This window comes from Lissotriton helveticus, chromosome 1_1 (assembly GCF_964261635.1).
Source record: "Lissotriton helveticus chromosome 1_1, aLisHel1.1, whole genome shotgun sequence".
Taxonomy (NCBI): domain Eukaryota; kingdom Metazoa; phylum Chordata; class Amphibia; order Caudata; family Salamandridae; genus Lissotriton; species Lissotriton helveticus.
The window spans coordinates 1949042123-1949057265 of NC_136057.1; the positions used below are offsets into that span (position 1 = coordinate 1949042123).

Sequence of the window (15143 nt, forward strand, 5' to 3'; positions counted from 1 at the left end):
GTAGTGGACAATGGGTTAATGACTCTGTCCTCCAGAATTTTTTCATTGGACAGCATTGTGTCTTCAGCAATCGATATATTATCGCAAGACTTACTGTTATTACAACATGGTCAGTCACAATTGCGTTCTATTGTACAGCTTGGCTGGACGTTACAAAATCTGCGTTCAGGCTATGTGCCTTGGCGTTTAATCAACACAACGTCACTATTCCAAATCTTTAACCTTACTGATAGACAAATCGGTATGGCTCAGAAGGGTGCTGATTATACAATCTTGAGCATTGAAAAACTAGAAAGATTACCGTTGACAATGTCAGAACGACCTGTCAGTGAATGGATAATCCACGGAATCATAAATATTCCAATCTCAACCTTCAGGTTTCAATACTGCCAAAAATATATACAGGCTGGCATGTACGAGAAATTGGGAAAGGGGTACCTTAAAACAACATGGAACCTGCCCTATTCACATGCATGTGTCAGTAACAAAGGACAGAAAGTGTTTCTTAGTGGCAACAATTGTGCTATGTCACTAAGCGGCACGCTTCTGTGTAACGGTATTAGTTTGCACGGAGCCTGTGAAGGGAATTCATACAACCTTTCATGTCACCAGCAAGGCGCACCTGCAACTGAAATAGAACCATTCTTTCAAAGACTCTATAATGGGAGTTACATTCTTATTGTAGACCGCAGATGCTGTAGTCTTATGCCCGGGACTCCTTATCTCGTCACTACGACGGCGAAGGTCAAGTGCTGTGGACGTTCTTTGTTTCCCAGCTCCTTTCCAGACAGGGAGGCAAGGGCATGGCCCGGTTTGAAAATTACTTCTATTCGAATAGACACTTTAAGCAGAATGAAAACAGTGCTTCTTCAGACGCCTACAAGGCTCACGTCATCTAAAGAAACGTATGATCTACAAGTCGCAAGGACGACTGCAGAGATACATACATTATTATCAACTAATTCCCCCGTACATTTCGCGGAAATCCTGAGCGAAATCTTAAATATTTCTGATACCACAGGGGTCTCAAAGGTATTTAAGACAGTATTTTCGATGGCATTAACACCATTCAAAGCCATACTGGGTATTTTTCCAGACTTCGTCCATTCGATTTTTGGCGGACTTCCCCTGATCCTAGGACTAATTGCAGGAATCCTATTCCTAGTCCTTATTTTTCGTTATGGCAACCCATGTCACAGATCAAACTCTCGCGACAATGGAAGATACGATCCTAGCCATTGGATACCGGGACCGGATATCAAAAATCCTGGGACTATCCCGGCTTAGAGACCTAAACATGACTTGGTTTCTATCATTTCGACCAATGTGGCAAAGGTGTGTTTTACCTGTACTAAGGTGTCTGCTATGCGGAGAAGAATGCGTGTTAGACACCTGTCTGACGCTACAATCGGATGCGCCGGTGGATGCAGATACACTGTTGGTTCCTACCAAGGTTCACGCACTGTGCTGCCCTCAAAGGCTGCCAATTCTGATGACGGCATTCCTGGAATCTTCACCACTGCGATTGAAGAGTAGTGAAGTTCAAGATGAAAGCAGCATCGAACAGGTACGACCTTCTGTCAGCAATGCAAATCAGAATGTCAATGGAGACAATCATGCGCATGAATGCATGGTTACCCCTATTTCCGACTTAGAGGAACTTTCCCATGAAGCTGTTGACAGTTTTTTCGAAAGCCTGAATGATATGATGTTCTCTCCGGAACAGAAATAGAGACTTTTGAGTAAACTCGCACACGGCGTTCCCTGAATTCGGCCTTCAACTTTAAAAATAAAGTCACATGAACAATTACAATCCAGTTCACGGACAGCAACTTTTTTCAGCAAGCCCCTAAAATATTTTTCTATATATTTTTTCCCGGGACACTGATTTTCTGCTTAAAGTAAGAGACTATTCCTAGAGAACTAAGATTTCTATTTTAGATACTTTATAGACTTTATAGACTTTAGCTGCCCGCTGGTATGTTCGCAATAGATTTTATGTGATGAAATGGTTTCGACTTTTTTTCTGTATAGCCATATTAAGAGCCATTTCATGTGTATTTCTCATATACCAACAAGCAATAATGCATAACAATGCGTGTTTACTTTTGCATTTAATTCATAGCTTAAGTGCATACAATATATATGACTGCAATTTTTCAGTATATTTGAAAATTTCGAAATGCATTTATGTATTTTGGGGTGGTAAGGTATACACTATACTCTATAGTATGTTGTACTATGTTATACTATGCATAGATTAGTAGATATGACCATAGTTAGCGTGGAGTGGGTGTCGTGTATTTCTATAGGTTCTGATTCGATCCCCCTATTCCTGACCCTATTCTGGTTAAACTTACTAGCTAGTTAACTAACAGTCAGCCCATGAGGCAAGAAAACCCCCATGATGCAGATACCGTTATCTGACGCAGTCACACTACGGCACAGGAACGTGTTATCTGATTAGGTCATAACGCTTGAGATCTAATTAGACAAGCGACATTCCTCCAGCCCCTGATAAGGCATACGACGTTCTCATAACAAATCAAACCTATGACAACCTGGATAATCCGTGCGGCCATTGTTTTGATTTCACAGAGAACTTTAGTAAAGAATGTGCTAACGAGCAAGTCGTATGACATCTTTATTGACGTACCTATGTCCATCCTTACGTCAATCTCGGCACCTTTAAGGTATAAATATTGCCGACCTTGCCCTATGCAAACACACGCGTGGTGACAAGACGGAGCAGCCATACTTGCCGAAGCCGAGAGCAGAAGCAGACCCCGCAGGCAGCAGCCCCGCCTTCCTGACGCGCTGAGAGACGCGCTGCTATCTCAAGCCGAGAGACCCAGCACCGGCGCTTCTGGGCAGCCCTCGCAGGCAGCCTGGAATATCGAGAGCAGAGAAAGAGATACCATTCCTCATTCATCCTAAATTCCAGGTACAGAACTGAATAACCCCTCCTAGAGAATTCTTTAGTTATTCACTTGGCAAAAACAAACTTAAACTAAACTGTAACTTTCTATTCCCGCCCACGCATTAGACTTAGGTCAGGTACACGGGGTAGGCGTATTTAGAAACACCAGTTGAGTACGTTTAGTCAAATGTATATGTGTATGTAAATATATTTTAATCATTTTAAACATCATATGGCTCAGAAACCATATCAATGTTTTTACAGTATTATTTTATACTATTGCTTCTAATGTATGCACTTTACTTAACTATAAGTATTGCAATAATATCGATCCATTTCTCTTGTACGAGAAAAGAGACTGATCAATAAATAACATCTTTTATTGAACACGCCCGTCTCTTCCTTTTCTCTACATTCTGATGAGACTAAGAATGCACGTACTGACTGAGTAAAATAATTGCCTTGTGCTCACACGACTCTCGAGATTGACTCTTGATTAGGGGAGAGCAAAGTTGTCATGTTCTATGGTTGTCAGAAACTAAATCCCTTCTTGTCTAATCAGGGGAGTTAATCCTTCCTTGAACATTCGAGAAAGTTTCTAGCGAACTCTGAGCTTAGCTGGCAAACCCAAAAATTAAGTCTAGTATCGACAGTAGTAGACCTAGTTAGCGTCTGGCCTAGGCCTTTACTGCTGTAGGCACTATTCCAATGCGCAGAGCCTATTGGGAAAATAGGAGCTACACTACAGGACACTATAAGTGTCGGGAATTCGCGATCTGCATTATCTAGCGCCATTTTCAATGCTATTATTTCAGTCTGTTGTTCTGAATTAGTTTCTACTGAGTGTGTTTTTGTTAATAGAGGTCTTAGTTTACCTCCGCGCCACACCTCTTTTGTAATTTCACATGTGGGGTTGTATGCTTGTTCTCCCCAAACGGAGGGTTGAGCATGTCCGTCTGTATAGATTACACATGCGTACTGTCGTAATGGCAGAATGTCGATTGGCAGAGGGAATGTTCTTTCATATTCTAGATTTTTCAATTCTTTTAATTCTGGATCAAAGTAGTATTTTACTCTGTCTGTTGTAATTGAATTCACCCATTGTATCCATTCCGGATTCAATGCTGTTGTTGGTAAATTACACGGTGTTGTTAATGCCTCAAAGGCTGATTCTGCTGTTCTGACTGTGATACGTCTACCGTCAGCTTTATCTTTTTCTCTAGCTATTGCGGTTTGAACTGCATGAACAATGTTTTCTTTAATGCTGAATTTCTTTTCAGCTTCTGTGTACAAGTGTGATTTAAATGCAATTGGTACCTTTTCTCCCTCATTAGAGGTCAGGTATGTGAATCCGCATCTTCCTGGGATGACTCGAATCACAAGGTTGCGTGTGTTATCACGTGTTTCTAATTTTGTTTTAATTAACATATCTGTTTGTAAGGATCTCAGAATTTCTGTGTGTTTTTGAGTCCAATTGGTTCTTTTAAAATCTGGTTTTATTAGATCATAAAGGGGTTTGACCCTTTCTGCGTAATTTGCAATGTATGTTCTTCCGAAATTTAGGAAGCCTAGAATTGACTGTAGGTTTTTTAGTGTTCTAGGTGCTTGGAGTACGGCACATTTCTCTAGGAAATTGTCAGCCAGGCTTTTGCCTTCACTTGATAATTTATATCCTAAGAACAGGACTGTTAGATGGGCAATTCTAGATTTTTTAAAGTTGAATTTGTAACCCTCTGCTGCGAACCCAAGTATTATGGTGTTCACTCTCTTCAAGTGAGTATCCAAGTCATCGTCTGTTAGGTATATGTCGTCGACTTACGATAATGCTTCGTCATCATATGTTTGTAGTAACTCTGTTACTCTCGCTGAGAATAATCATGGGCTGTTCTTGTACCCCTGGGGTAACCGACAGAATTGTTTTTGAGCGCCATTTATTGAGAACGCGGACAAATATCTGCTCTCTGGTGCTATATTTTGAAAAAAGAATCCATTAGAGATGTCTAATGTTGTTTTGTATTTTCTGCGCACTATGTTATTCATTAGTGCAGCACTATGCGAGTTTTGCACTGCAAAAGTTTTGCAACATGAGTTAAGGTGTCTGTAATCCAAAACTAGACGATATGAATTGTCTGGTTTGGAGACCGGAAACAAAGGGTTGTTCATTTGTGAGGTGCAAGTTTCAATCACCCCCTGGTATTCTAATTGGTCTAGGATTTCTTTTACCTGTTTTTTAGCTTCTTGCTTGATTGGATACTGCCTTTGTGCAGTAGGTTGTGATTTTAACTGGATTTTGTGAGGAGGAGAGTCCTCATCCCATCCTACATGATTTTTATATAAAGCAGGAGCTTGAGCTACTGCCCACTTTCTAGCAAGTGTGTATTTTTTATGAATTGGGATATGATTTGAGAAGGCAGGCATAATTATTTCTTCGCCATGAGGGCAGTCCCTGACAAACTCTGGTGGCCAGTCTTTTTCAGCTAGAAGGATGTCATAGCCCTTGGAGAGATTATCCCAAAATAGTCCCCTTATTTTTCTAGTCTTATCCCCTTCTATACGTAAAGTTATTTCATATATTTTGTGAGGTTTGCTAACTCTGGTGTCTGCAGTTTCCACTTGAAGGTATTCATTCGTGTCCACTGTCTCCAGATGATTCATAAGGACTTTACGAGCTATGCTCACTTCTGCTGCGCTGTCTAGCATTGTCTGAGCCCATTCTCCGTTTTTCAGTTGTGTCCTCAGTATTCTCGGCATTGTTAATTACTTTAATACTGGCTACCTTCTTTTTTGGAAATTGTAATTTCTTTTTTAGATGAGCAGGTTCCTTGTCTTTGGACTTGACGTGCTCTTCTCTTTGTTCTGATCTTTCCGATTTCTGCGAGGAAGTCTGAAAAGATTGAGAGGGGCGTGTATCAAAATCTTGATATCTATCAGGCTTCTTTATGTTATCCCTATTTCTAAGGTTGTATTTTTTCACAGAGGGCTCCCTTTGGGGAGACTTGGGTCCTTGGTCCGGAGATCTTTCTCTCCGCCGAGGAGACCTTCCTCTGGACTGGAATTTCTTTTCTTTAGGATTGGATTGTTTGTTTCCATCCCAGCTCTTTTTTTGTGATGTTAAATTATTATTAAAAAATACTTTTTCAGGACTTTCAATCAGTCGAGGTTTTACTGGTATTCCACCTAAACTATCTCTACCTAGTTCCTCATAGGATTTTTCTATAATTCTGGCAATTTCAGCTGGTTGGTCTGCTAAATCAGTCTCTTTTAACCTTTGGCGGATCGCCACGTTTGCTGCTTCTCCCTTTATGTTGGCTAGTAGTATTGCCGAGACCTGCTTGAAGTCTTTTAGTAATTTCATACCAAGAGTTAAAGCGGGTTCTGGACCGTATTCATCTTGAATTTGTTTTAGCACATCTGGTATTACCGAGATGGATGGAACACCATGCGTTTTTGTGTAAATGGAAGCAAAGACTGTACCCCAAGTGTCACAGTCCTCCACGTGTGGTGCGATTCCCATTGGAAGACAGATAGTCAGAATCCTGTGTTTTTCTAACGGGGTGGTGTCTGGAAACACCGCCTGTATTTGGGTGATTTTTTGTGCTAACCAGAATGGTATTTGTTCCCGTTTAGCTGGTACTTTACCTAGGCAGGACTGTATGTTCTGTGGTGTAATTTTATTTGTGTTCCCCTGATGAGGGGTCATCTGTGGAATTTTAATTGCTGGTTGGATTGTTGAAGTCCGCATTACATATTGGACTAATTGTCTATGTACTTTTATTAATTGTTTTAGTTGTATTAAAAGATCTGCTGCAGACATTCTTTCGATGTCTGGATGTGGTATGTATCCGGCTAGGACGGGCCACGTTGCTCCTGGTCTACCTAATGGACCGAGCCTGGTGATGTGATTATTATGTTTTAGGGCGCCATTAAACAAGAGCAGGTGCTCTTGAAATTTAAGTGGTACTTCCACCTCCTCGAAAGGAGTGTATTCATTAGGAGGTTCCTCTGTTTTGTAATAGTGGAAGTGCTTTGTTACAGCGTTTGCTGCTGGAAAGTGTATCCATGAATAGAATACCTCTGTCTGCCGATATTCGTGTGCCTCTATTACGAATATGACTGTGCCACCTCTAGGTGTCAGTCCATTTTCTATAAGTTTTAAAGTTATAGATTTTCTTATGTTGACCGGGATGAGTATTATATCCGGGTCCGCTTCTTGCATAGTATTATCAGCTGCTATTAGTTCAGCTGCTAATCTAGCTCTCTCTCTTTCTCCTTCGCTGTCTGACATTGTATTGTCCAGAAGGTTATTCCGTTTGTTTGCAGATCAGGTTTCTTATGGAAACAAAGATTAGATGCACAATATTTTGGAACAGTGTATCCTTCAACGTTGACTAAACCAAGAACCATACATAGGAGTTTCCTCCTGCGAGGTTTGGCGGATATTACCTTTCACCCACTCCAGACGTCTTTGGAGTATTATGGGAAAAAAGGGGTCTGAGTGAAAAAGCACGACTGAGTTACTCTAATGTCTTGCGTTAGTTTTATCGCCTTTCCAAACGTTTGGGCGCCATGTAGTATAGTTCCTATTATCCCAATAGGCTCTGCGCATTATAGGCCTAGACCAGACGTTAACTAGGTCTTCTATTGTCGATATTAGACTTAAAGTTTTGGGTTTGCCAGCTAGCTCAGAGTTCACTAGAAACTTTCTCGAATAGGCAAGGAGGAGTTGAACCTCCCTGGATAGACAAGAAGGGATTTAGTTTCTGACAACCATAGAACATGACAACTTTGCTCTCCCCTAATCAAGAGCGTATCTCTAGAGTCGTGTGAAAACAAAAGACAACTTATTTTACTCAGTCAGTACGTGCATTCTTAGTCTCACCAGATTGTAGAGAAAAGGAAGAGACGGGCGTGTTCAATAAAAGATGTTATTTATTGATCAGTCTCTTTTCTCGTACAAGAGAAATGGATCGATATTATCGCAATACTTATGGTTAAGTAAAGTGCATACAATAAAAGCAGAAGTATAAAATAATACTGTAAAAACATTTATATGGTTTCTAAGCCATATGGTGGTTTAAAATGGACAGAATATATACATACACATATACATTTGACTAATCGTACTCAACTGGTGTTTCTAACTACGCCTACCCCAGTGTACCTGACCTAAGCCTAATACGTGGGCGGGAATAGAAAGTAGCAGTTTAAGTTAAGTTTGTTTTGCCAAGTGACTGACTCAAGAATTCTCTGAAAGGGGTTATTCAGTTCTGTACCTGGAATCTAGGATGGTTGAGGGATGGTATCTCTCGTCTTTGGTCTCGATATTCCAAGCTGCCTGCAAGGGCTGCTCGGAAGCGCCGGAGCTGGATTTCTCGGCAGGAGAAAGGCAGTGTCTCGTTCTCAGCGCGTCAGGAAGGCGGGGCTGCGCCAGCGGGGTCTGCTCTGCTCTGGGCTTCGGCAAGTCTGGCTGCTCCGATCTCGTCACCACCGCGTGTGTTTGCTTAAGGCAATATCGGTAATATTTATACCTGTAAGGTGCCGAGATTGACGTAAGGATGGACATAGATACGTCAATAAGGATGTCATACGAACTGGTCGTTAGCACATTCTTTTGCTGAAGTTCTCGGTGAAATCAAAACAATGGCCGCAGGGTTTTTCCCAGGTTGTCACAGGTTTGATTTGTTTTGAGAACTCCGTATGCCTTATCAGGGGCTGGAGGAATATTGCTTGTCTAATTAGATGGCAAGCGTTATGACCTAATCAGATAACACGTTCCTGTGCCGTGGTGTGGCTTAATCAGATAACGGTTTCTGCATCATGGGATGGCTGCTAGTTAACTTGTTAACCAGAACAGGGTCAGGAATAGGGGGATCGATACAGAACCTATAGGAATACATCACAGCGGCAGCAGACCTCAGGCTCGTATTTCATGGCCCCGCCATTCTTTTGAAGTATGCGGAACCTGCTCTTCAAAAGGCCAAATGTCCTCTCAATAACATTTCTTGTGCGTATGTGTGCTGCATTAAATCTCCGTTGCTGTGGTGTTGCAGGGTTGAGGTATGGGGTGAGGAGGTACTCACGGAGAGCGTAGCCGCTGTCACCTGAATGAAAGGAGCAGAGGGTGAGTGCCTGTTCTGCGCAGCTACATGATCACAGTGTACTATTTTGGGGCATGTGTACTTACCTAGTAGGTGTCCTTCCCCAAAGTCTCCCCTCGCCAGTCGTGTGTGGATGCCGCTGTGCCTGAATATGAAGGAGTCATGTGTGCTCCCCGGGTACTGTGCCACTATGTCCGTGATGTATGTTTTTGCATTGCACACCATCTGGATATTGAGGGAGTGGTAGTTTTTCCGGTTGCGGTACATGTACTCCGTTTCAGCAGGTGGGCAGATGTGGATGTGGGTACAGTCAATGCATCCTATAACGTGTGGAAATTGTGCAACGTTGTAAAATTGCAGCTTGGTCGCATTCAGGTACTGTTGGATGGTGGGGAATGAGATATAGTGGTGTAGCGGGGTCAGCATAGCCTCCAGGAAACTCCTTAGGCAGCGGGACATGGTGGGCTGGGATATCCCCCCTGCAACAGCGACCATCCCCTGGAAGCTTCAGGAGGCCAGGAGGTGCAGGCAGCACAATACCTGCACATGTGTGGGCACGGCATTGGTCCTCCTTGTTGGGTGCTGCATCAGGGGGTCTAGGTCCTGGATCAGCTTGATGATCATTGCCCCAGAGAGGCGGTACTTTGCATAAATTTGCTCCCTGGTTTGGCCCAGAAGGGTGACCCGCTGGCGGAATATCCGCTCCTGGATTCTACGTCTGTTCTGTGCTGCTCGCTGTAGCCTTCGCCGCTTCACCACCATGTAGAGTCCTGGCATTGTGAGAGTCCTCAGGCTCCAGCTGCATGTCCTTAAATGTGTTTGGTCAGGCCTGCATCTGATGGTAGTTTAACTGTTTTTCCTTAATGGTTTCCACCTGTTTTGTGTTCTTCTTAATTTGCGTGTCGCAAATTGCGATTTACGGGTTTATCGCATTTTGCGAATTTTCATGAATGGCGATTGCGATTGTTTTGCGATTTCGCAAATGAATTAGCAGATTCCATGGTTTCTCGCAATTTCAGATTCACTAATGGCCTTCTTCCAGGTATCTGCGAATTTATTTGCGAAAAAGCAATTTTTATTTTGCGATTTCACATTTTTTGAGATTTCAGTATCATGAAGTCCTTTCATTCTAATTGCGATCGCAATTGCTAATTCGCAGCTATTGCGATCGCAATTTGGCTTCATTAATCTAGCTGATAGTGTCCTGTGGGCAGGCAGTGCTCAGTTAATGCTGCTTTGTTTCAAGGCAGAGACGAAAATATCCTCACCTGCTCAAAATGGATATTTGTCTCCATACCTGGGACACAGCTTAAAGCAGAGTTCACATTTGTAATACACGGGCTCGCAGCAAATGGACTTTGCAACAAATCTAGTACTGTACATTTAATTATATAACATATAAAAACATACTTATGCATTTAGGTAGTTCCGTCCATTGACTCTCTTCGCATGTTACATAAGATAGCTTTGGGAAAACAAATCCTTGTTTGCATCTGTATGTGACTCTTTCACCAGACTGATAGCTTTGCTGTGGTGTGCCTATAATATCTCCATTTGTAATACGTGGTGCAGCACCACATGACGTAGCTGGAAAAAAAAAGCACAGGTGTTTGACACATTAGGTTAACAATCAACAGCCAGTCTTAAGATATATGAACATGCTTGAATCACATGAAGAGGTGTTATGCATTTATAAAAAAATCTATATGAGGCATGTGTGCACCTATATGGATAAAAGTCACAGTAGGACGAAGTACACCGGAAAACAGCCTTGCACTGTAGCACATATGAAGTATCATGGTCTAAAATGGGGAAAAAAGGCAAACAAGCAACCTACTTAGACAGATCTTTAGCTTGGCTGGTCTTTGCCCCTTCATCAATAATTGGACTCTGTCATGATGAAAGTTCCTTAATCAATTTTGGCTAGAGGGATGGTTGTAACCGAACAGACTAAAGCAATCAATGTGATGACAAAAGTTGCCAATTTCAGGTCAGGCCTATTTCAAGAGTGTGGGCCATTGTCGCGAGCCTGTGGAGTGTCGGCTATCTTACTTGTGACCGTTGAGTTTGGTGACCCAATGTGGCTTTTGGGGGCCACCATGAAGGACATGCTGTCACCCATGTCAATTATTGGTCGAAATTTATTTGAATTCTAAACTCTGATTGGTCACTGAAAATAAGAGACGTTTAGGTATTGGAAGACATTTGTAAACAATTGAGTGTCATCTCAAAGTAAAGCGGCATAAATATATGTGGCATATAGGTCCAATTGAAGGAAGTAGACCCGATAGAAAGTATCTAGGGTTTGCACAAGAGCAGTAAGTACATAAGAGGAAATCCTTATATCATGTACGGAGAGAAAAGAAAAATGTCATTTGTCAAGAAAATTAAGAATTTCTTTAAAAAGGATACACCGATTAAAACTAGAGAAGGAATTATTATTCCACCACCAAAATGCCTGCATCATACATGATGGTTGAAAGGGGCTATCCCACTTGTGTGTGGTTAGAAAGCTGGATGGAATACACTAAAGATGATGGTGTTTTAGCTTTTCCAGAAAATGGTACTTTCAATGGCAGAATTTTGTACAATTTGCGAACTCGAATGAACGAATTGGATCCCAGATCCAGATTAACACAGTATGAGGCACTAGAGGAATGGGAAACTGAGGCTTTTGAGTAAATTTTATCCCAGATTCCCGAAAGAAACAAGAGACAAGCAAATGAAACAGTGGAGGCAATTTATGCTAGTAGAAGGGTTGTATCCTGTGCGAGAGTTAAAAGATGCCGCAGGAAATAAATATACAGATAAAAAACAAGAAATGTAATTATTAGTGGTGAGTCAGACGATGATTATTTGGAAGATTTATTAATGAAAAATCCACCACCGTATAATGAAGAGCGAATTTATTATTATTTATTTATTTACTTATTTATTTATTCCATTTATATCGCGCAACAGCTACCCTGAGGGTTTCCCGGCGCCTTGGATTGATACAGAACCAGGGGGAGTCATCTATAATTCTTAGTTTTTGTTGAAAAGCCATGTCTTGATACCTTTTCGGAATGTTATATAGTTGGGTTCCAGGCGTAGGTTTAATGGAATAGAATTCCATAAAACTGGCGCCATATATCCGAAGGAGCGGCCGCCCATTTGTGCTCGTTTAAATCTTGGAACAACAAATTTCACCAAATGTGTTGATCTAAGATAGCGAACTGGCATGTATTTATGAACCAGTTTATGCAGGTATGCTGGTGCTTCTCCTGTGTTTATTTTGAACACATAACATAACGCTTTAAACCTGGTTCTGTTGACCATTTTGAGCCAATGTAAATTGCGTAAATGTTCAGGGATATGTGCCCTCCTCGGTAACCGTAAAAGCACCCTCGCAGCCGCATTTTGTATGACCTGTAGTCGTCGCGTGATCTCTTTGTTGGTACCGAGGAGAAGAATGTTCCCATAATCCAACCTCGAGCCATTCAAGGCCTGCACTACAGTTCTTTGCGCCCCTTTAGGAAGTTGCCACAGAATTTTTCTTAGCCATTTTAGCATAGCGAAGCAAACTGAAGCTGTTTTGGCCGCATGATCACGCATAGTCAATTTGTCATCAATTATTATTCCTAGATTTCTGGCCGATGGGACTGCTACTGGCGGAGGGCCCTTTTCTGTGGGCCAGTGTGTTGGTCCCCAAAGCTCTTTTTGTTCTCCGAAAATCAGTAGTTCCGTTTTTTCTCCATTTAATTTTAGTTTCCTGGAGTGCATCCACTCCGCCATGTTCTGTAGTCCAGAACGTAGAGACGAGATGTTATTTTTTTCCGTTGTTGACAAGGAGAACACCAATTGTGTATCGTCTGCATACGAAAAGATTATAAGGCCAAAACTTTCTGCAATACTCGCAAGAGGGGCGATGTAAATATTAAATAATAGTCGGCTGAGGATTGACCCTTGTGGGACTCCATAAGGAGAGGTTAAAATGTTGGAGATATTATTTTTAGAGAAGACCTGATAAGATCTGTCTGAAAGGAAATTCGGTAGCCAATCCAAAGCCAGACCTTTTACCCCTATGCACGAGTAATCTTAGTGCTCCGTTTCTCAAACCACCTTTGATTCCGCATGTAATACACAAGACTTCATTAGAAAAAGTATTACAAGAAAGGGAAAAGGAAGCATTAGAAAAACAAAGAAGTGAGTTAATTCAGAAAATTTGCCAATTGAATACAAGTCTTGAAGCCCTGACAATTCCAGTAACTATTGGCCCAGTTGTTGCTTTGTACAGAGATAAGCAGGTTAGACCTAAAACTCCAGTTCTGACTACACAACCCCTAACAGCTACCACTTGCCACCACAGCTGTCTTCTACTGGACTCCACACACCGGATTCCAGGAGTAGAAGCTTGGGGTTGCTAAGCAGCACCCAACACAACATTAGGATGGAACAACCTGTAGTTTAGCCAAGAAAAGAAACACTAATAGTGGATGATCAAGCAAGTGAATGTGAATCGATAATTTCCCTTATGGATTTACCTATAAGAGCCTGAAAGAAGCTCAGTCAGAAGAGGTACTCTCAGAAGTTCTAGAGAAGTACAGATGGAAACACCCACAGGTACTATGAATGCCACAGTTGTTACCCCATAAGAAATAGAAAGATGGACACGAGAAATAGAAAAACCAAAGTCACAGCCAAAGGTATTGGACGTATTCAAATTAAGAGTCGAATTAGAAGAGATGATGGCTGGAAATGGGGGATTAGACCGATTGAATACATACAGTGAAGATGAGTTATTATTCATATGTAAAAGCATTACTAGAAATACAAAAGGGTTTCATGAAAAGCTGATGGATACAGCATCCAATATGGGAATTGACATTGGCAAATCTAAAGTGTTACAAAAGCCATATTGAGTTGAATTTTCTGACAAAGACTTGGAAAATATGAATGTGTCAGGTAGAAAAATACAAATTAGGGAGCTCATGTCATTATTGCAGAAATGGGGTGACCTAGAAAAATGGAAAACTAGGTGGCCAAAGAAAAAGGAAGAGGCTCAAGCAAACCAAACTGCATCTGAATATGTGTTAAACGAAGCAGAAAAAGTAGAAAGACTGTGTCCTATGAGAGAAGTGCCAGGTGGAGGTTATGTCCATGTCCCATGGTCCCGACAGGATATTTTGTCATTTACAAATGATTTCCCAAAACTTCGAGAGAAACCTGTAGAATGGTACAGACAAGTCAAGAGGTTTGTGAAGGTTTCGCAATGTCTTCTAAAAGATTTAGATGGATTATTTGACATTGTTGTTCCTGTAGATTTATGGACAGAATGCAAAATAGCTGTTGATTGGCCTAGTGATGAATACCCTGGAGATCCAAAAACAGGAGCACCTTCCGATGAGGTGATGAAAAAGTACAACCAGGTAATACTCTACCTCTACCTAAGGAAAGGTGCCTGCAAAGGAAACTGATTGGACTAGAATAGATAGAACTACTCAGAATAAAGATGAATCCTTGCATGCATATTATGAAGGATTGTTACAGGTGTTTAAACAGTATAGTGGTTTGGGCAATATTGACATGAAAGACATGACGCATTTCATCTATCGATTTCTGTCTGGGTTAAGACCAGAAATTTCACAATGGATTAAAGATCACAAAATTTGTTGGCAGGCCAGATCGATCGATGAAATTCTTAAATATGCAAAATATTGTGAAGATGAACTTGACAATAAACGAAAAGAATTAAAGGAAAAGATAATGTGGGCACAGGTAAAATTAGCAGAACAACAGGAACTTAAATCAAATGAACAGTAACCAGACACAAGAAGATGGTAATGGGTGTAAGCCCAGGGGAAAATTCAACAGAGCAGAAGCCAAGAAGAAATTTCCTTGTCATGGGTGCGGCAAGTTGGGTCACTGGAAGAACGAGTGTAAGGCTGTGCAAAACAGTAGTGTGTCAAATGACAATTTGAATACACAGATGCAGAATGTGGTACCCTGGAAACAACAGCAGCAGGTAATACAAAACCAGTTACCACTTGCACCTATGCCAAATCACGGGAGCAAAACAAGCTGTAGTCCAGAAACCGCAAATTGGGAGGGAAGTGATTGGAGAGACACAGCAACATCACAATTTC

General features: G+C 41.5%; 1 protein-coding gene across 2 annotated transcripts in view; it reads right to left on the reverse strand.

The window, feature by feature from the left end:
- LOC144755218 (complement factor H-like) overlaps positions 1–15143 on the reverse strand; it is a 1175739-nt gene that overhangs the window by 620875 nt on the left and 539721 nt on the right. For both annotated transcript variants that reach the window (XM_078643916.1, XM_078643925.1), the window contains exon 16: positions 10429–10605. In XM_078643916.1, coding sequence (XP_078500042.1) covers positions 10429–10605 — 177 coding nt within the window. The remainder of the gene's footprint in view (positions 1–10428; positions 10606–15143) is intronic.